Source organism: Scatophagus argus, chromosome 17 (genome assembly GCF_020382885.2).
Source record: "Scatophagus argus isolate fScaArg1 chromosome 17, fScaArg1.pri, whole genome shotgun sequence".
In the NCBI taxonomy this organism is placed as follows: Eukaryota; Metazoa; Chordata; class Actinopteri; family Scatophagidae; genus Scatophagus; species Scatophagus argus.
Window position 1 is genome coordinate 3523973 of NC_058509.1, and position 22840 is coordinate 3546812.

The 22840-nt window shown below is 45.0% G+C and overlaps 2 protein-coding genes across 24 annotated transcripts in view; both read right to left on the bottom strand.

The window, feature by feature from the left end:
• Window positions 1–22840, bottom strand: part of macf1a (microtubule actin crosslinking factor 1a) — a 196732-nt gene that overhangs the window by 23951 nt on the left and 149941 nt on the right. For all 23 annotated transcript variants that reach the window (XM_046418693.1, XM_046418692.1, XM_046418690.1 and 20 more), the window contains 7 exons: window positions 5448–5609; window positions 5185–5355; window positions 3560–3726; window positions 2453–2612; window positions 1467–1793; window positions 1187–1271; window positions 315–541 (listed from right to left, as the gene is read on the bottom strand). In XM_046418693.1, the coding sequence (XP_046274649.1) occupies window positions 315–541; window positions 1187–1271; window positions 1467–1793; window positions 2453–2612; window positions 3560–3726; window positions 5185–5355; window positions 5448–5609 (1299 nt within the window). The remainder of the gene's footprint in view (window positions 1–314; window positions 542–1186; window positions 1272–1466; window positions 1794–2452; window positions 2613–3559; window positions 3727–5184; window positions 5356–5447; window positions 5610–22840) is intronic.
• Window positions 17256–21677, bottom strand: LOC124075199. Its single transcript, XM_046418696.1, has one exon. It carries the CDS (start codon window positions 18151–18153, stop codon window positions 17404–17406), a length of 750 nt encoding a protein of 249 aa, XP_046274652.1. The 5' UTR covers window positions 18154–21677; the 3' UTR covers window positions 17256–17403.

Sequence of the window (22840 nt, forward strand, 5' to 3'; positions counted from 1 at the left end):
CCAGGAAAGCAGCATGTCATGTGAAACACTGAAACATGCAGGGTGTGTGTTCACACCTCAATACTGAAACTTAACTGCTGTAGTTAACCTGCAGCAAAACACCTGAAAGTTTTACCGGGGACGCAAATGGGTTGCTGCTGGATCGGTATCTTACGTTTTATCAAGCCAGTGTCCTTTCTTCAAAATCATCGCAAAAATAAATGGATATTAACAAACAGGTAATGATGTCTACGTCTACTTTTGTTACTTCGGCGGTTTCAACCAACCACCAAAAGGACACAACATGACTGCCACCTCCTGCATACTCCACACACCTTCTGTCTTTCCTGATATGAAGGTGTGGCGTCAGGCTCCACAGTGTTGAGCTCCGCCTCCACGCCGTCCAGCCACTGGTTGAGGTCGTCGTGGGCGCTGGCGAATCGCGTGGCCAGCTGCAGGGCCTGTTCCAGGGTGCGGAGGGCCTTGCTGCTGCCAGCCGTCATCTCGGCGTAGCGAGACTTGATGCCGTCCAGCTTCTCCTGGATCAGGAGGACTTCCTCACCTGTAGGAAGGAGGACAAACAGATCGGGTCATGGACTGTTCTGATGCTTTTATGAGTCTTACAAGTCAGGAACCAACAGTGAAAAATGCATAGAAGGAAGAGAAGGAAACAAGATTCTAAAATTTCTAATTTTCCATTTTTATGTTAATCTTTGGAATTGCTTTGTTTTCAGTGGCATACTGAAATACAAGGTCAAATTCCTTGTATGAGCAAGTGGGGTCTTATTCCTTCTATTATTTCACAAAATTCATTCCAAACACGTTCTGTGAAATCTCACAGTACTCCAGGTTTGACAGTTGTGCAAACCTCTCAAGGCCACAACATTTGTCCGAAGTATTCATGGTTTAGACGAACACTAATAGTGTTTGCAGTCAGTGAGGTTAATACCATGAGAAGAGAGACACAAACCAGATGATACAGTTCGGTTCACCGCTGATGTAAAAATGTGTGGTTTGGATGTGAATCTGTAACAACTCCGGGAAAACAGTATTTTACTTTATTTCTAGTGTGATTTCCTCACTAAGCTTCACAACATGAGCTTAACATTACCCAGACTGCAGACTGCTAACTGCTGATTGATTTTAGTTGCTAATCACCAAAACATAAAACAGACGAAGACACCAGGTAACTTCCAGTATAAATTACCTGTGGTCTGCTTGAGTAAGGCTTGTCCATTCTTGATGGCTTGGTCCACTGTCTTCTTCCTGCTCAGAATCTCTTCATTTAGAGACTGATGAGAGAAAGAGAATCAACCTCAAAGGCATTTTTGCTTTTGGCTTCAAGAACAAAAGATCCTAAATACAGTGTGAATAAATGAAACTATTATTACGTGACTTCTTTTGTGGCCCACAGTCAGGTTACAAGAACGTATGTCTGTTTATATACATATAAAAAATTACTCAGTTGGTGTTTAGTGAAGTCGTACCAGAGTGTGCTTGTGCTGCTCGGCCAGCAGCTGAGGCTGGTAGCTCTGGACGGAGACCTGAGCCAGCCTCTGAGCCACCTCTGCCAGCCAGTTCAGCACCTCTACCTCATCCTCCCCAAACAGCTGAGCGTTGGCCAGCGCCTGCTCCAGCAGGCCCGCCCGCCTCGTGCACCAATCAGCAAGTTCAGAGTGACCTGACCTCACCGCCCCCACCCGCTCGCTTAACCAGTCACGGTCTACTGTGCAGCTGAGTGGGGTCAGCAATTGGCTGAGGGACTCGAGGTGACCAACCTCGACTTCGCGTGAGGACACCTCATCTTGGAGCGCCTGGGAGGTGTGTGTGTGTGTGTGTGTGTGTGTGTGTGTGAGAGGGGAAAGTGAAGGGAAGTGAGAACAGAAAACAACAGAAAAACAGATGGATATAAACTCAAAATATGATCATGCAAATGACAAATCATAGAGCGACAGGAAATCATAAACATGAATGAAAAAGTTAATGAGTAAAATTACTTAAAAAGAACTTGACATAACTAAAATGAAAACTAAAAACTCAACACAGCATGAGCAAAGAAATGCACTTGTAGAGGGGTGTGTTTGGGTTGTAATGACTGCTTGTGCTTCCTCTTCCAGCATCTTTCCAGTGAGTTACGCTGACATTAACTTTAGTTCTTATCTTCTGTACTGTCAGCTTTGTAGTGATGTAAGTCAGTAAGTATTTGTTATCTGCAACAACAGTAAATCTTCTGAAAGAACAATGTTTCACGTTTAGACCTTGCCAAACATGAAATTAAGGGCACCTTCCTATAAATTTAACCCACATCCTACCCCTCGTACTACCTTTTCTTAGGAGGAAGAGTAGGGGGGCCTTTTGTTATTGACATCATCTGAAGCAAAAACAGGGCAGGAAAAGATTCTCCTGCTCACTGACACACTTTGTGGCCTTTCCACAAGGGGAGGGTCTCTGCAACAATGGGGCCAAAGAGTACCTTGTGTTTGATGATCTGCTGGCTGATCTTGGCTGTCTGGGTTCCCATGGGCTCGGCGGAGCTCAGGCGTCTCTCGGTGGCACTCAGCCATTCTCCCAGCGGCTCCAGGGCCTCATGGAACTGAAGAGCCAAAACCTGCAGCTCCTCCAACTGCCTCTGCCTGAAGGGCGGGAGGAGGGGTGAGATGGGGAGGAGGAGAGCGCTTATTGGCACTTTATTGCTTTCATGTTCTTTTTGCGCAACTCAGACTTGATTGCGTGTCATACAGCTGTCGTCTGTTTATTAAAAGATCATTCATTTTGTATTTTCCTTGACTGCATATTAAAGAACTTCATAAATAGACAAAATTCCTTATTGCTGTGTGCTTGCATGACAGAGAGGGAAGTTCTGCAAAGTGGTGAGAAAGCACACACGTCTTTCTCTTTGTGTGAGTGATGCTGAAGCATTTCAATGTTTAGTCAAAAAGAAGCTGTGTGTGTGGAGACACGACAGATGTTTTCATATCATGCCTCGCAGCAAGCAGGCATGAATGTGTTGTGTACAAAACATATATCATAATGAAGTCTGAGATATCAAACCCCTGCACTAGACCCCCCTGAAAAGACTCATCACTTTCCCCAGTGAACAGAACAGTTGTTGAAATTACTTGTAGACCACAGAAACCAAAAGTAATGGGACCATTATTTTCTTTAAGTACAGTGGTGCTCAGCAGAGCTACACAGAGATGAACCGAGAAAACAGAAAATAACCACAAGACATAATATGATATGCTGTTGAGGAACACCACCAATTACATCCCAAAACCGCAGCGTTACAGCAAGACAAATCCGGGACATTTTTGCTTTCTTTGACATTATCAGTGTTTTGTTCGCAAAGGATAAAAGTACAGAGTTGATTATTTTAAAGTGTCAACAATCACCAAAAGTTTGTCAGGAGCTTCCACTAGTGCCAGGATGACCACAAGAGAGCAATATGACACTATGACATTTACTGCTACAGGGAAATTCCCCTTTTCCTTTCTCACTCTTTGAGAAAGTCAACACATCAGAGCCAGATCCTCCTCCTCCTCACCCAGACTCCCACACCTGGGCTGTAGATGAGGCTTACCTGGCATCGGCTTTGTCGAGCAGGCCAGTCCATCTCTCTGCCAGGCTCTGGAGCTGGGTCTGAATCTTCTCTCGGTCCAGAGTGTCTGCTGTGGCTGCAATCCTCTCTCCCTCAGCACGGATCATCTCCACCGTGGGCCGACGGTCATCTAACAACCTCTGGAGCAGCTGGAGGAAGAGAAACGCCGACAGCTATTGGGACGAACCATTTTTATGTGGGCCCTCCTTACAGCAGACACGCCAGAAATGCACTCCTGCAAATCTTCAGTGCTTACTTCTTTTGGTTCATTGTAGAATAAAACATATTGAATTTTTTTAAATCAACCTGCAAAAACAAAAACTGAACATTATCACTTTCCTGAAGGTAGGATTTATAGCAGGACCGATAGATTACACAGAATTTGTTTAGTGTGGCACATTTAATAAACTGGTGACTAAGTGTACGCTGCCTGATGAAATTTGTTAGAAGTAGTTTGTTTTTATCAACACGTTCCATAAGCAATCCAAACTTTTGTTTGCAAAATGAAGGGGTGTTTACACTTGTTACACGCTTTTGAGGCATGAAATAAGTGAACTGTGCGGGAGAATTTAAAATCCTTTTCCTTAAATAGAAGACTTGTTTCCAGTGTCACCAAAAACTAGACTTACTTTTTAGAAACATTACCAACCTTGTCTTTCTTTGAAGAAAGCCTGATACAAACTGGTTCTTTAAGACTGCAGGGTCAGGTTAGCTGTTATCTTTGAGCAAGTGATTTTACATAGAAATGATTAAAGATCCAACTGATCAACAAACGACCAACACGAACGTGATTCCTGCTGAGATGGCAGCGCCTCACTCAGCTCAGTTCAGAGACTGGAATGCACTTCTCCACACTTTACTCTCTCTTAGCCAAACGGTGACACGACTCCCCGTCACGGATGTAAACGTGTGATTGATCGCTGGCCGTGACTGCAGCACTCTAATGTGCACAAACACAGGAAGTGCATGTTGGATAAACAGGGAAAAGTGTGTGTGTGTGTGTGTCTCTGAAACAATACAAATACACCATGCATGTGTGTCCGCCTGTTTATGCCAGTCTGACTGGCAGACGGTCAACTGGGGCCGTTTGGATGCCAGGCAGACGGATCGTTGACTCTGTGTGTGTGTGTGTGTGTGTGTGTGTGTCTTTGTACACGTGTTTGTCGTTCAAATACTGTATCTATTGTTTGTGACTCAAGGACACTGAGGACATGTGAATGTCAGTAATGTCTCATTTCAGCCTTTTCGTTAAACTGTTTTTCCCAATGGAAAATAAATGACATAATAAAGAAATCAATTTAATCTACAGACAGAAGCTGGCAGGATACTTCAGAGAGAGAAGAAGAGGATATGTGGGACAGTAGCTAAGAGCTCAGGCACTCAAGCTTGATGATCACAGTTTCAACTCACAAAAATGGACAATCTGAGTCCTCAAAATGTACTCTACGACCTAAGAAAGACACCTCTGCTACCTCAAACGTCCCATCCCTCACTTCTGTTAAAATATGAAGATTTTAATTTTAATTAAATTTGATTGCAAATTTAGTTTAATTTAATTTTAATTTGAAACAGGATTTTATTTTGTGCCGCGTTCATTCTTTTGGTACCTTTTGTTCTTGAATCTGGGCCTTGACCACACGGTACTCTGCAGACGGAGGCCTCTGATTGGCTACCAGCTCCTCTGTGTCACTCAGCCAACTTAGCAGAGGCTCCAGAGCATCCTGGAACTTCCCACAATGCAACAGGGCCTCCTGCAGCTGGGCGATCCGCTCTGCCACCTGAGGACAGGAGAGACGACACAGTACACTTCGTCAGGGGTTCACACAAGAACACTTTGCGGTAACTCTTATCAGCAGATGCCGAGTCGTACCCGCTTGTTCAGTGAGTTCCATCGGAGGTTGGTGGTCTCCAGGTCGTGCTCCAGTGCTTGGGTGTCGGTGTGTTTGGCGGCACTCTGGATCAGACCCTGACCCACTGCGTTGACATGTTGTAGCTTCGGTTGAATGCTGTCCACCTGCTCTCTCTCCACAGCCTAGAAGAGGAAGTGAGATAAAGGTTCATATTGACTGATTTACTCATAAACTAATGACAGAAAGGGAAAAAGGCAGGAAAATATAAGAGAGAAAAGAAGGACTAAACAGCTTATCTGAAAACAGAAGACATCAGTGGTCAAAAACAGGCTGTGCATTCAATTTAAGAGAATTTTGTTATATTATGTATATACTGAAGCGACTGGATATTAGCAGAGACAGAGGAATGTGCAGAGATAAGAGAGGAGGGGAGCAGGAAGAAATGAGGGTGGAGGGATGAGGGGAAAAGAGGAGGGGGAGAAGGGGATTATCGGGATTAGAGGGTTAGACGAGTAAGGGGCTGGCTGGAAAAGGCTGAGTTGACAACACACATTGCAGAGTACACTAACACACTTGCATGGGTGCACACAACCTTAATCACACATCCATATTCACACACAAGCAGACACACAGGGCTCCACTAACACACGCATTTAGAGCAAGTACATGAACAACTTCGCCTGTCTGGCCACATTACTCACACACTCACACACACACACACACACACACACACACACACACACACGTCACAGTGCAGGGCTGGAGCCGTCTTGTGATGACAATAGACGCAGCCACCCGACACTAAAGACAACCAGACTTGACTTCCCGGGCCGAAAAAGACTGAGCATCAGCCAGTACAGCTGATGTACTCTGTCGTAGTAAATCTGAGCCACTGCTGTATCCAACATACATCCAACAGCAAGCTCCCCAGCAGTTAACAGCATTAGATTTAATTGTATTTCCACTTAAAGATGCAGAAAATTAATCTACAGTCCTAAATCATACAAAAATGCTACACGTCCACAGCCCATAGCTTCACAAATACAGATTACAGATACAGACAAATTTTTATATTTATGTTTTAAATGGTAGTTGGCCAATTAGACAGTTTACTGACATTACCCCGGGCTTTTAATTATGATAGCATAAACAATGTAATGCTTAGTTAAGAAATTATTTGGTTATGAAAGTAAGAATTAGCTGCTGCCCTAAAACAATTTAAATTGAATTCAAAGGCCCCATCGTGTCCCATTGCAAAACTGCACGACTTTTCAGAACCTACATTTTTTGATTTCATAATTTTGAGCACATCCTTGACCTATAAAATGTTCCTGTCTGGTTTGTTGATGTTGTTTTTTCTTAAGGGGTAAACAGTCTGGTTCTCCCTAAAGTTAGTCTTACTGTGGAGGAAAAAAAACTACTGGACAGCTCATGCAATGAATGCGAGAGAAAATACATGCTGCTAAATTCCTGTAAGTCATACTGATGCATCCAACAATTTGCCAAAATCCACAAAACAACTCTCACAGTGTTGTGGTATTCCACCAACTCCCTGACCAGCGGGACCAATGTAAACCACCGCCCATGTCTCTGGGACAAAATCACATCACATGGGGGTCCGTGGCAGTCGTGAAAACGTTAGAGAAGTCCTGACATTCAGAATAGGCCCACAGAGGGAGAATTAAGCCTGGTGGTTTATAACACAGTGGCAGCCAAACCCCAATGGCCACACAAAGAGACAGAGAGACACACACAAATAACCAGATGTGCATGTCCAGAACACACACACAGACACACACACACACACACACACACAAATAGATTCTGGTAAATCCATGCCTTGGGGAAAATAGCTGGTGTGACAATACTGAGGGGGGTGCAGTTAAAGTGAGGGAGAGGGAAAATGTGGGTTTGGGTTTCAGTGAAATACCACTATGGCCTGGACGAAGCTACAACAACAGTTGGTGTTCAATAGTCAAATAATAACAAACCACCACACACTACCACACCAAATACAAGTGAAATGAAAATATCTGAATAAGTACTGGTTGTTCCCCAGTTTTCACCATAAAAATAAAAAGGACATTTGTGTGATACAATCTTCTTTCCTCTTCCATCAAATCAGTCCTGTGACCTCGAATAAACAGTCAGCTTACAGACCGGCAGTGAGTCTGACAGGCAACCTGGAGCAGAGCGTCCACACAGTTCAGCAAGTAAAAGCAAACGTAAAGCAAAACAGCTGTATGATCACAGCTGAGTAAAAAGGTATAAAGGTATAAATACCTCAGAATATTCATGCCTGAGTTTCCACTGAGACGAGTCTTGGATGCTTTCAGATGATAAAGATAAAGCCAAATAACAAATAAAGCCCAAATTAAGGTTTTTAATTTGTGCCTTTCATTCATAAATATTCAGAACATGTTATCCTCTGTGTAAAGCTTCCAAAGCCATTTATTTGGATTTATGACGTGTCGACGTGTATGTTTACAGACCTGCAGACATAACACTGAGTTGGTCTTGTGTATTGGCTGGAAGCGGTTGAGCTGGAACGTGTTTCTGAGCCTGTGCAGTGGGTCATAATCAAAGGGTTTACAGGTTTCTGCTCATCTGGTTTAAATATGGCATCAGACTACAGGTTCCCCGTGCCAAAGCTTTGTGTGTGTATTAAGTTAATAATGTGCGTATGTGTTTGTGCAAGTGTGTAATGTGCACACGTATGAATCTACGTGTGTAATTATGTGTGTGAAAAGAAATTATTAAGAGCTCTAAAGGTATGAATTAAAGGTATGAATCTCTGTGCATGATTACACATGAATGAGCAGTTTGTGAGTGTGTGTGTGTGTGTGTGTGTGTGTGTGTGTGTGTGTGTGTGTTCATTCCTGTCCACTCTGGATACAGCTGTGTTGTGGTGATGGGCGTCATAGCTGCTTGAAACAGGAAGTCTGTCGGCCAGAACAACAATGACTGTAGCCGTGACCCACTCCACCCAAAGCTTTATCCTGGTGTGTGTGTGTGTGTGTGTGTGTGTGTGTGTGTGTGTGTGTCTCAGAGATAGAGGGGAACAGAAAAGGAAAAAACAGGGAAAGTACACCCATTCATCAACATACAGTGGGATGAATATAAACGTGTTATAGGTTTTGTGTGTGCTTACTTCTCCCTCCTCCTCTTCTTCTGGGACTCTTTTTTCTCATTTCTCCCTCTCGTTCTCTTTCTGTCTCTCTTTCCGCCGCCCTCGCTGTTCTTTCTCTTTCTCACCAGCTCAGAGTGGTTGACTGCACTAAACCAGAGCTCTGGAAAATGTCCCACATACTTGTCATTCTTCCCTACCTCAGCCAGCACACAGCAACACACGCACTTGCTCTGAACTGGGCTGACTGAACTATCACCACCATACTTGTCATCCTTCCTCCTCCTCCTCCTCCTCCTCATGACCGCTCATCTCTATACCTCGTCTCCCTTCCCTGTTGCCCCCCCACCACCACAGCTTCGTCCCACTCCTGTCTTTCCATCTGGGACGCACCAGCTTTTTCCCTTCAGTAATTCAGTGTGGACAGGCGATAAAAACGCTGGGATGAAAGCGAACAGACGTGAGAGGCTGATTCTGCCTAAATACTGTTTGCATTGGTATGTCTTGTGACACAGACATCAGTTTGAGAGGCTGCTGAAATTATATGGAAGTTGAAAGAATTCACAAATATATATATATATATATATATATATATATATATATATATATATTTGTTTATCAAACTGCAGCCATTTTCAGGAGTACAGATTTTAGTCTACTTTTAGGTGATTTGTGCCTGAATCAGAGGATAGAAACGCAGCTGTCAGCTAAACTGTGGTAAATCTTGGTTTTTAGTCCAACAAGCTCGACACCTTGACAGTTTCAAAAAAACATTTTCAGAACAGCCTTCAAAAACATAAGTGAGGTGAGTGAAGAAAATCAAAGAGGATTGCAGATAATAATATGTGCTTAGGGCAGGGACGGAGTGAGAAAACATCCAACCCTTCACAAACAAGCTGGACAAGAGGGCAACATCTAACTTTAAAATCCCAAACATTTTTTAATCATTTTATCAAGAGCATCCTTATGTGTCAGTTTTTGTGGTTTAACAGTCAAATAAAATTTGCATCAGCAGGACAGTGTGGGTGTAGTCTGATCAGATTCTCTTTCAAACGTTGCTAAATTCAACGTCACCTTTGTCCAACTGAACCACCCCCACTTAAAATTAGTGAGAGGAGCATCACAAAAGATACACAAATCTCCCTTGTGCTGAATAACCAAATCTTTGTGACTATGGCAGAATATTTTGTGTTCATTTAACAAACCATGACAGTCTTCTAACTGGGAGCAAATCAGGTCAGATGCTGTGAAGGAATGTGAAAGCACATGACTGCGATGCTTCTGAAGACTAAGGCCAATCAAACTTAAAAACCGAATAATCTAATTAATATTTTCACTGGGCCCAAACCTCGGGAGTCAAACAAAAGTAAAAACCTCCAACAGTGACTGTGAGCGTGTGTCTTCTGTACATGAACATGTGTGGGTACACTGAGTGTGTCCACTGAGCTGTCAGCTGTCAAGATTACAAAGCTGAGGAGAGAAATAGTTGTGTTGATGGTGCGTGTCCATAACATCACGAGGACAAGAAGTTCCTTAATCTGGACAGATGAGGAACATGTAGCACCAAACATAAACACAGACAATTACTAAACTAATGACAGCACACACAAACACAGCAGCCTTCCATTAACTGCTACTGCCGCTGCTGCAAAAATACAGCAAAATAGGAGAGAATATGCTGCGGAAATTGCAGACAGGATGTCGCCGAGCTATAGGGCTTTCCTACTTGTTATCGAGGCTTTTAAGCTGTTCTCTGAACACTCCTTTAATCTTCTTTTTCTCATTTCCACCACTACGAGATCTGCTAACTTCATGAAAAGAGCTAGTGGTCATGTGAAAAACACGTTTCCTCTGGAGCTGCAGTTGGACTGAAAGAAAGACAGGAAAGGTGATCCTCTACTAAAACTGAGCGGGAGTTAGTGTGAACAGCCTCAGTATCCACGGGTGAAGTGTTGCTTTTCCTTTACCCCACAGCTCTTCCCTCACCCCCTCCCTCTGCTTCTACCTCTGCCCTCGTCTCTCACTTTCTTCCTGGCTTTCAGCCTCATCCTTCCGCACTCCCTCGTTTCTCTTTTAATGGAATGAAGAAGGGTAGGAGGGGGAAGAAAAGGACAGAAATCTATTTCCAAACCAAACTCGAAGGGGGAAAACAATTTTGCCAGAGAAGCTTAGCTTTAAGCCGAGGATTGACCAATCCATGAAGGGGTTAATGGGTTAATAAATTCAATTTGAAAACGGTGTCGTTATTTGAACATCAACCAACAGATACAAATCGCATGCTAATGTGGGCTGCAGTCAAAGCAAGTTGTCTCTAACTTCACTATTGTCTCACCAGTAAATCTTATTCTATGGATTTCTATTTTTAACAGATCTCTGAACACGTTTCCTTCATTCATAATATCACTGTGCTGCTAATCATCTCCCTGTGACACAGAGTGATGTACGGAATCCTCTTTTTGAACACGTTCGTATCTAACCACTGCGACTCCTCCATTTTAAGAGCTTTGCCGTATTGCTGATATCACTGTGAGGGAGGGGAGGCGATACACAAGCAGACACTGAGAAAAACATAAGTAAAATCACTGAAAAACTCCTCAAACATTTGATCTACTTTTTACATCGTAAGTGCATCTCCATTCAGTTACACTGAGAGATCAATGTGTTCCAGCGTTTGCTTTCATGTTCCTGAGCACGTCCCCCTCCTTCTCTTTCCGTCTTTTGCAGGTTTATCCCGGAGGCGGTTGTTCAGTACCAGAATTATCACATCAATCAAAGCACAAATGCATGAGCTGCGGACCTGAAGCCACCTGGTTCTCTCCTTGTCTGTTTGTTTCTCTCTCTCTCTCTGCTTCAACATCTGTCTTTCAATGCCTCATCTTTTTTGAGTATGTTTGTTCCTACCAATCCAGTCTGCTTTGAAAATGATTTGGAACAAATGCGGCGTATGTGCAGATTTCAGAAACCCACAGCAGATATTTTTTTCCTGCCTCAGAGTTGATTTCAAAACTGATTTCTAAACCAAAAATAAGACATAAAACTAGCAAAAGGAGTCCAATTGCAGTAAAACATAGGTTATGGAATAGCTATGAAGAACAGCTATGAAGTCCAAATCTGTTTGGACTGCATACAAATCCTCTTCTGTCCTCATCCACGTGCACACGCATCTTAAGAAACCTGTCACTGAATGGCAAAACTAGGTCCTCCAGCGTTTGTATGCAATGTGTGCTGAAAATTCCAGGCACTTAAATTAGGATAATTTCAGAAAAGAGATATCTGAAAACACTTTAAAGCTTGTAACAAACAACAAATGCAAATGAGTTATGAATGGAACATGCAATTTCAGGTCTGCCTGCCTCTAAATCTGTGCATAAGCTGTCAGTCGGTCTGTACTGTCCGTTCCCTCGTCCCGATTCGACAAACAGCATGCAAAGCTAGTCCATCTGTCTGTCTGTCTGTTTGTGGGGCACATGGACATACAGTGTGCCTTAAAATTAGCCCCATATTAATCCAAAGACCTTCTGCTTCTGTCTGCCTGCCAGTGTAGCTCTCTTATCCTTGTACCAAAGCCCCATGTTTAGCTAAAAGGTGCACCCCCTAGCAAACAATAGCTTCCTCCACCAAACCTCCCCGTCGCCTGTCATAACTCTTTTTGTGTCTGCCTCTTTGTCTTTTTAAACCCAGTGTGTCTATCTGTCCTCCCCACGTCTTCACACGATCCCTTTTCAGTGGATTTCCAACAGCAACTTAATATGAATGCGGTTGGTGTTTGTTTTAGTGTAGACAGACGAATACAGAACAGAAAAAAGATAGACGTGGAATAAAAAATAGTGCACTGGAGAACAGGGGAGGGAGGTTTAGGAGAGGGAGCACGGCTGAAGAGAGACCATTTCATAACACAAGTGTGTCACCTTTCAGAAATGTGAACAAAAACTGGAGTGTTAAATGTCCAAATAGCAATCCATTATTCATTAGAAAAAAATAAACAAAGGACTCAGTGTTTCTGTGGAATCACAGTATAACTTAAATGCACACCAAGCTTGAGAATCACTACAGTGAATTACATAATGCTTTTAGAGAAAGTGTGCTGGATTAAATGCTAGCTCCATCCTTTAGGGACCAAACTTTTAATTGGAGCCAAGTATCGTCTAGAGTCAAAAGGAAACAACTTCGTAGCCTTTAAGCTGTTCAAAGTTTACTCTTCTGAGTATTAAAAGACTTCAGACTATTCTGGGGAACAGAAATATAACTTGTAGCTGGCACTGTAACTGCCACTGTATGCCCATGTTTCTGTTTTCCTTCAAAATGTTCCTCTTTCTCACTACCGAATACTTTCCTCCCCTGGCAAAGCCTGATGCTGTTACAGATCATCTGCACTACGACACTCTGTATAGCCATAATTCTCTGAGTTAGATGTGAGACTGAGCGGACCCGACATCTGATTACATTAAACTGAAGCCAGAGCGGCTGTGACTGCACAGGCAACAAACAGATGTGGACTGATAATACATAAAAACACATTAATGGGTTACACAACCAAACTGACACACACATACGAACACACATATAGACAAATGTTCTGATAAAAGCCACACAGGGTAGAGCAAATGGCATCTGGTGCATCAGTGGCCACCGACATCACACGCTGCTAGTTAACAACGTGCACAGACGAGAAATAAAGTGTGTCGGCTTGATATGAAACCTCTACTAATTCTACTCTTTCTTACAAAATAGTTTAGAAATAAATTTAACTGAGTGATCCACTGACAGAAAATGTATTTTGCAAGAGCACAAAAGTAACCTGCCAGCTAGCATGTTAACGAGAAATGAAATGAGCTAAATTAGAGTCTTTGTGCAACAGAAACAGGGTCCAGATCAGGAAAATCTGGGCCAGACACTGAGTCATAGCAGAGCTCCTAGAAAGCATGACAGCCTGTCAAACACGCTGTCACACTGAGATACATTCTACATGTACGCACACACCTTTAAATGCAGCCTACACAGTCAAACACAAACACAGAGGTAGACGGGAGAAGAGAGACACGACACAAACTAAACGTGGTGAAGACTGAATGCAGAGAGACTGTGTCAGACACACAGTTTCATCGACATGTCAGTTCAATGACAAGCTAATCTTGCAGCATCTATAGAATTTCCATTTCACATCCGTATGTGTACACAGCAGTAACACTGTGTGTATACTGTGACAGTGATTACATTCACAGAAACCAAATCAAACCAAACTGTGAAAGTCATCCACAAATCTCGCTCCATTTACAAGCACTCTGCCTCCTCACACCCTCGGCTTCCTCGCAAATTATTTAGACAAGAAGGAAAAGTTTGGCCTGCATCACTTCATGTACATAAAACAGCTGGAATACGCCAGTGGCTTTGAATGGAAACACAGCATTCTGTACTCTATGTACAGACAGTGTAAACACAACAATAATGTGCCTCTGGGATAAACGGTGTAAACTGTGCACTTGAGATCAGCATTGTAAGCAGGCAGCAGGCACACACTGTTCTTTTACCTTCACACAAACATGCGATCAATCTCAAATATGTGCATGCACAGTAGATTAGCACTGACCCCCACCCAAACACACACCATACGCACACACTGACTGACCCTGAGGGTAGTTTCCCATAAGTAGACCCCCCTCCCCCCGAGCATCATATTGCAATCACTTAAAGCCCTACTACTCAAACACAACCAGCTAATTATGGAATCTACATAACTTCAACCCCCACATACATTTTCCATGCTATGTCTACATCGGCTATACTCAAAGCTCAGCTACCTGACCCAGTTCTGGTTTTTTATGTTATGCCTCTGTGTGTCCTCATCTCCACAACAAACGCACTCACTGCTAAAAACAGATTCTCACTCATCTTTTACTCATCATCTACCCATCTTCTCTTATTAGGCTAAATAGACAAATAAACCAGGGTCTCTGGGGTTCAGCGGAATTCATTCTTTTTGCTTGGCAATATATTTATGGACACTGCACTCTAGTTATAGCAACTACATGAAAATAAATACATCAAATGAAGTTCTGCATTAGACTGTATTAATAATCACATTTAAATAAGAGCATACCTCTGCCTCTATGTCAGTGTCAGGACATGGTATTATAGTTGATTCATTCTCTGCTTTAGAGCTCCTGCCTGATTCAAAGAGGGGGTCTGTGAAACCAGCTGTGGCCCCTGTCAAGGGTCCGTCTTCCTGTGGCCTACAGACCAGTGGATGACCTGTCTCTGTCTGTGTAAATAGGCTCTGTAGCAGACCTGGCTCAAGTTGGTCCCAGGCCTGGTCTGTGGACATGAGTGGAGGAAAGTCCAGAACAGAGCCATCTGATTCCCAGTCACTGTCCCCTGTCATAGAGCCTAGGACAAACTCTACCCCATCCATCCCAGACTGGGTTCCTTCAGAGTATGAGTCCAAGTCCAACTCCTGAATGTCCTCACAGGCTGAGCAAACATCTGAAGGGCCAGGATGAGGTCGCTCCGGTGCTGCCATGTAAACAAAGCTGTCAGGGGAAAGGATAGCATCTTCCTCCTCTGGATCCGGGAAGCTGGGGGGTTTGGGGACAGGACTCGGAGGAATAGAGTCCTCGAGTGGAGATGGGGGACAGTCATTGGGGTACTGGGAAGGCGCAGATACAGCCAGATAAACAAAACTGTCTGACATCACAAAGGCCTCTGAATCTTTAGTATCCAGTCCAGCACCAAAAGAATCGAACACAGGAGGTGACAGAGGTAAAGAGGAACAAGGTGCTGAGTCTGTGTGTTCAGGGTGTACAAGAGGAGCAACGTCTGATTTTGGGGTGCTAGCTGTCACTTCTGTTGCAGTTTCCAGATCTGCATCTTGTCCAGACATGTCCAGTCCTGGGACCACATCTATAGGGACAACAAAAGTCTCTGAAGCAAAGCATGTCCCTTCTGTCTCGCAGGTTTCTGCCACAGCAGGTTTACTAATCTCTGGGGGAATGGGATCTTCTTGACAGGAAGTTTGAAAGTCAACATCCTGTGTACATTCATTGATTTCTTTTTCAGCCATGTGCAGAGGCTCAAGGGACCGATCCATAAGAACTCCCTCGCTACTGTCCAAACTTGGCTCAGATTGGTCATACATATCCCAGTCTGTTCCTAACTCCTCGTCCTCTTTCAGTTCTCTCTCATCCTGCTCAACCTCCTCCTCCTCCACTTCCTCCACCTCTTCAGCATAAGAGTTCACAGGGCCTTGAGATGGTGAGGAGGCTCTCTCATCACAACCCTCGCCATCATGCTCGGATGATGCCCCACTATCTGGGTCTGTTTCAGTCTGTGTATGTGTCCCCTGTTCACAGTCTGTCTGTGTTTTGTCAGTAACACCAGTTCTATCCGGGTGGGACATGTGGACCCCACTGGAGTCTGATTCCAGTTGTTGACCAAAAGCAGAGTCTGTTGGGTAACTCATCTCCTCTTCCTCTACCTCTGCCTTATTGTCATTATAGTCAACATCACATTCTTCATCAATGAAACCATGTTCCTTTTCACAGTCTTGTGCTCGCACTAAGTCAAAATCTGTAATGTGTTCTGTGTACTCTGAGTGATTTAAATTTGAGTCTGTTACAGGCTCTAATTCTAGTGCGTCGCTATCAGGCTCTACAGAGTCAACTGCATCCAGAGGAAGAGTTCCTTCAGAATCTAACCAGGCAGTCTTTGTTTCTTCCTCTCTCTCTTCTTCCTCTTCCTCTAAACAAGGAAGTGTGCTGGGATCAAAAGGTTCAGGGTCTACACTCATCTCCACTCCCTCCTCTCCTTCATCCTCTTGACACTGCCTCTCCAGCTCTAAGAAGAGATCGTCTGACTCAGCCCCAGAGCTGGGGCAGGGTGAGACACTGGGAACCCCATTGCCTCCAAACCCTGTTGGGGGAGTCAATACTGGCCAATGTCCAGAAGAGGCTGTTATACCCCACCCCTCTGATTCCAGTGTTTCCCTGTCCCAAGACTGGTCAATTATTTCCCTGTTCTCTAATTTAAGAACTGCCTCCCACTCTCTTTCCTCTCTCTGAGCTCTCTCCTCCTCTGCTTTAGCCTTTTCTTTTTTCCATGCCTCCTCTTCCTCGATCATTTTCCTGCACTCTTGCTGCTCCTGTTCTTCAAGCTCCTCAAGTATCCTGCGTTCGTCCTCCTCAAATCTGAGCTCGGAGGCTGTGCGTTCTCTGAGCTCACTGCCCTGAGCACCCCAGCCAAGCAGCCCCTCATCACCTCCCTCCTGACTGATGCAGGGGGAGAGAGGCAAACCTCCATATACTAACCCCTCCTCCTCCTTCAGGAATGGAGATGGGGGGTCCAGTAGATAAAGTGATTCTTCATCCATGTTGGTATCTTCACCCAATAGGGGCGGCAAAGGGGGAAGTACAGGGAAGTTGTGTCTCAGGCCGACCTGTGTTTTCTTCCCAGTTGTTATACTACGGGGCCAGGTGCGGGCTTTAGTAGGAGGGCAGAAGACTGGTTTAGGTGGGATAAGAGGAGCATTGTCCCCGTGGTCCTGGTCCAAAAGGGGAGAGTCCCTTTCTGAATCTGAGGTCTTAACGAACTCAACAGGTTCTTCTGGGATCTGCCTAATTCCAGCTTTAGAGGAGCTAGTAGTCCGTCTGTGCCCCTCCTTTTTAATTTCTACCTGTCTGGATATGCTGGGACTATGCTGTGGTGTATTTCCAGAAACCTGGGGTGCTCCAGTCTGGCCAAATGCAGGTTCTTTAGAAGGCGAAAGCACCATAGGAGATGGTTTGTGTTGCTTGTGCAGTGCAGGATGAACCTGCTTTTGCCTGCCGAGAGGATGCTGCTGGGGAGGAGGCACAGGGCTAACTGTGGGTGTCAAAGAAGGTGAGGAGGAGACAGGGGGAGTGCGGGGAGCAGAGGATACAGGGGAGGGGGTATAAGGAAGTAAGGAAGGAGTCGATGAGGTAGGGGTGGATGGGGGGGAGGGGAGAAGGAACAGGCTGTGCAGGAGAAAGAGGAATCCCTGCCCCAGAGAGACGTTTTTCTGCTCCTTCAACAGAAGAAAACTCAAGTCTCTCGGCAAACTCTGGATAACTTGGGGGCATGAAGGCTTTCCAAGAGCGACGGTTTGGATTGTCCCTCTTATCACCCCCTTGGTGTCGCCTCTTGGCCACTGCAGCTACCCCACCAGAACCAGATGAGGATGGGGCAATAGGTAAAACTGAACTTACAATGCCCACTGGGGGTGATATTATCTGGGGATCACCAGTTAGCTTTAAGGCATCAAAGATCACTCTTTCATCTAGTTTCTTCACACCACCAGAATTATCTGCATTCCTGGAGAGAAAAACACCACCTAAATCGGCTCCAATGGTGCCATTGCTGGATAGCGTACTCATCTCTCCTCTTGCTTCCCCACCAGAACCTAGAGTGCTCCTGGAAGGCTGACACAGCTTGGTCCCTTGGTCAATTTGTTCATTGATGCGCATGGTATCATATATGGATCGCTGGGGGACGTAGCAATCCTCTATGTACGTCTCATCCTCATCACCTTTTCCAAGGCAGCGAGGGTTCTGCCTCAGGCAGTCCGGACGGCTCAGGGGCTTCCCCATTCTGTCCTTTTCACTTCTGTTGGGCTTCCACAGAAACCCGATTGTTCAAGGTGCAGGTGTGACAAATTAAATAAAAATCAGCACACGAAAAAGGGATCTTGAATGAATTCCTTTAACTTTAAATGCCCGCAGTCCAACAAACCCCAAATCACACAGTCCATTTGGCTGCATTAAACAAATCCTTCGGGTTTCACATTCTAAAAAAATATTCACAATTTTATCATCCACGGTATCATTCCACTGGTAAGCTGCGTTCTTCCCTATGTCACTTCAACAGCAGTGCATTTCCTTGGTCTTTCTGAGATGCTGTGTGGCATCAGCGAGAAAGTGAGAGAGACAGCCCTCCCCCTCGGCACCATATTAATCACCAGCCCTGTTTATTTGAAAGACTGTTAGGAATGAGGGAGAGGTGGAGGGATGAACAGAGGGAGAGAGGGAAAGAAACAGTCATCGTCTCCCTCTCTGAGAAGTACAAAGTCCAAGGTGAGCTGAGGACCATGCAGATAACACGCCTTTGTTTGTTTGCTGTCAGAAACAGAGAGTACAGCTCTCTCCTCCATATTCATGCACAGCAACTCATTCCTTGACCCCTTTTTAGTCTCACAAAGCTCCTGCCTCCTTCCTCTCCGGTCTCCTCTCCACTCTGTGGCACAACAGGAAAAGCCACAGAGGGCTTGGACAACTTCAACAGTCTCGGTGAGAGGCAGGCAGGGAAGTGTAAAAGTCTCCTTTTAAGGTGAGAAAACCCACTCTCTGTTATATAAAAGATAGGCTGCGTGGGGTGCAATGACTAGGACAATACTCCATGGACTCGTTTCACTTTTATCTTCTTTTGTTGAAAAAATGTTTCTTGCAGGAAAAATAAATGAGAATACAACAATCCAGTAAGTGAAAGACAAAAATACAGAAAATGTCTATCCTTTAAAGCTTATTGAGTCAAAACAAAAACCCAACTCAAGAAAAATATGAAAATAGAAATCCCTTTACCAAGTCACTGCCACTTTGTGGTTCGGTGAGTGTTCAAGCAGTCCACAGCTTTTCTTTTTCTTCTGCTTCAATTACAAAGCTTCAGGGCTTTGTGCCTGAAGGACGGACCCATATTCTGGTTAAGACATCTCATCACCATCATAACACTCATCATTAGTGAAAAAAATCCACCCTATCATCCATACAACAGTCTACAATTTGAAGAAAATGTTAAATCCAGAACAAAGAGGAGAGCAGTCCCCCGTTTGCATGAAGAAATCCCTGTCAGTGTTTCACTTCTTTTCTTTTATCTTGCTTTCTCTCTCATCCTCAGATCATCCACAGCTCCAGGGGAGAGGTGATACAGTAGATTGAAAGCAGACAGGATCTTGGAGGGGGTGAGGCTGGAGTGAAAGAGGGCATCTGGGGGTAGATAGAAAAGGGGGGCTTGGGGGCTGGATCTTGGACCAACCAGGCGAGCAGGCAGGCGAGCCGGGCAGAGCAGTGAGTCGTGGGACTGTATCCAGAGGGCAAAGACCCAGACAGCCCTCCCAGCTCCAGTCCAAGCTTTGCTTTGCAGGCAGCGTCTTCGCCGTCTTTACCAGCAGACAATCCCAGGACACGCTCCCTTCCCTCTCGCTCTTTTCTTTGACGTACTCGCTCTCCTGCTCCGGACTCCGTACTGAGAATGAAACAAAGTGCCACGCAATCCCAGTTCCTCTTCCCTCCTTTTCCTCTCTTCCTTTCTTTCTTTTTCTCTCTGAGACGTGTGGGCTCCCAAGCTTTGCTCTCTCTTTCTTTCACTCCCAGTCTCTGTTCTCAGGCCACTACACAGCTGAAATGGTTTGCAGCTGCTAAAAAAATCTCCCTCTTTTCCTCTCACTCTCGCTCTCTTGCTGCTCCCCCCTCGTCTCCTCTTTCTCTCTCTCTCTCTCGCTCACTCGCCCCTTCTCTCTCTCTCGCTCGCTCTCTCTCTCTCTCCCTCTCTCGCCATACCTCCCTCCCTGCTCCCTTGCTGTTTGTGTTTGAATTCAGCTCCGTTTGTTCTGTTTCCTGCACTGGTATTAAAACACAGGAAGTGCGCCAATCATGCTGGTTTCCTCTCTTCCGAAAAAAAAAGAAAAAAAACATGAGATGGGGGGAGAGAGAGAGTGATGTAGGGGAGTTAGATAGAGAGGAGACAGGGTACTAAGAGGGGGCGTGGAGCCAGAGAGAAAAAGAGTTGTGCAGAGGAGAATTTTGCTTGTTACCAAAAAATATCAGCTAAATGCTGGGATGCAGCTGATTATCCCACGCTGAGCAGCAAGCAATATTCTGCTACTTAAAACTGTTTCCAAATAAATACTGGAGGAAAAATAAAAAGAGGAATGAATTAACAAACGCTTTAATATAACATGATAAAAATCAACATGAGCTATTCATCCAGGCAAGCTGGCCGCATTTAATACAGCATCTAACTTACTCTCCCCGCTCCCGTTGCCAGATTTGGTGCGGTGATCGAAAGAGAGAAGGGGGGGTAGTGACGTGAGATGGCAACACTCATAGCTACATTCATCACAGCTTTGTAATCCACTCTTAAATCTCCGGGGGCAAACCGTCTCCCCCTCTTTGGAGCTCAGAAACACTGTCCTCAGAGTGAAATGATACAGTCAAGGAAAAGAAAGAAAGCAGAAAGGGATAAAGGTAGGGAGAGAGGGGGCGGGGCTATTAGCCAATGAGAGAGAAAGAGGCTTATCAGTAATGAGCTCTCTTTTTTTTTCTCTCCCAAAGCGATTGTCCAGGCTGCAGGCAGACAAGGAAGTTGTGTCCAGTCCGTTCTTATTCACTCTTTTGTCAGAGTTGTTACAGGTTTCCAGTCAAGCCACAATCCACAAAAAAGAAGAGCTGGTAGTAGCAAAAAAAAGATGTTGGTGCAAAAAAAAAAAAAAAAGGGAAAATAAATAGACACACACAAAAGTCTGCAACATTCACAGGCTCCACTTGTGCATTCCCGTCTGTGCCTTCACTGAAACCCAATCCGGCTGGGGAGTGTGAGTGTGTGTGTGTGTGTGTGTGTGTGTGTTTGTCAGAGGCCGAGGGGCCAAGAGGAAAAGGGGCTGTGCACAAAAAAGCAGAAGAGGAGGGGGTGCTGTGTTTTCCTTCAGGATGTGACACAAAACCTCTGAACAGCCACCCAGTAAGTTAGAAGGGGGATGCCAGCAAATATGGCAACCTGAAGCCCCAGAGCAGAAGTAGTGGAGCTTCGAGCCACTTTGTTTTTTTCTCTTGTTATCCAAAGTTACTTCTCAGAGCCAGCCGTGGCATTCTTCCTGCTCTTCTTCCTTCTTCTTTCTTCTGCCCTCCATTTTCAACAAGTTTGTCTGTGTAAAGCAGTCTGGCAGGACTCGACTGATCTGCACTGAGCACGCCTGCTTTCTTTGTTTTTCTTTCTCGCTCCCTCCTTTGCCTTGAGATACATTTCCAATACTCACAGGCGGAGCTCCCTCTTTCTCAACTGTTGCACAGAGCAGCCCGTGGCCTGCATGTCAAATATGCTAAATACTCCACTCTTTCTTTTTAACCGCCCGCACTCCCTCCCTCCCTCCCCACTCCAACCACCCACCCACCCCCTCCCTGTCAGTTGCACTGCAGCTGTCATTGCTGCGTCCAAGGCAAACGTCTTCATAGAAACAAAAGGGGTTTGTCACCGCTTTGCTACACACACCCACCCACACACACACACATGCAGAGCTCACAAACTCTCGCGCGACCCACAGCTAACTGACAATCCCCTCCAAACAGACCACAACAAGATTTAAACCCGAGCATTCGCAGATGTGGGCCAGCTACCAGGAGAGATGGAAGGACATTCAGTGGGGAAAAAGAAACAAAATCTATTTGAGAGCAAAGGAGGCATAGAGGGCAAAGAGAGACTGATAAACACGTTAAGCTCATTTAATTTGCTCATTTTAATGCCCTTTAGCCTACCCCTTCTTCCTCTGACTCACTGAGCGTACACAGGCAGAGTCTGTGCCTCCACCCATGACCCCCCATGATCAGTTTAAGATTTAACTTGACTCCTCTGTGGATCTGCCCAGGCCCCCCTCCCGTAGTTTTCATTCATTCCTGAGTCGATACGGCTGGTTAAAGAGTCACAGTGCTGACGGAAAGAAGAGGAGGAGGAGGAGGAGGAGGGACAGCGTTGTGAGAGGAGTGAAGGGACGAGAGGATTAGGGGTTTAATTTTCCCTGGGGGCCATAATGTGGAGCCAAAATTCACTGCCCCGGTGTTGTGTAGCACTTTGGTCCAATAAATGGCCTGTTGTTCACACAGAACTCTGTCACGGTTGTGCCTAAGTTAAAGTTTCACACTGCCATTGTCTGTGTCTAGAGGCTTGAAACCACTTAGTGCAGCTAAGTGACATAAACATAAACACAGGTGGAGGGCGTAAAGTGGGTATTATTGACTTTTCTGGGTCGTTTATTTGCTCATGGGGGAACACCTGTCAGCAGGAAAATGTATTCCTCTCAGTCTCTCTCCTTTCATTTCTCCCTTCCTCCCAAGCCAGTGTAAATCCATAATACATCTCTACAAAACACTGTCATTTAATGTCATTTTCTTCCTCCACGTCTTGTTTTTCAATCGCTCTCTATCTGTCCCACTCGCTCTGTGGTAACCTGGCAGCAGGAAGAATGGAGCTGCCATTTTGCTCTGTCTCTCTCTCTGTGCTTTTACTCTGCTA

What these genes read in the sequence shown, in the direction of transcription:
- LOC124075199 (XM_046418696.1), bottom strand. Translation starts at nt 18,153, where the DNA reads ATGGGGAAGCCCCTGAGCCGTCCGGACTGCCTGAGGCAGAACCCTCGC.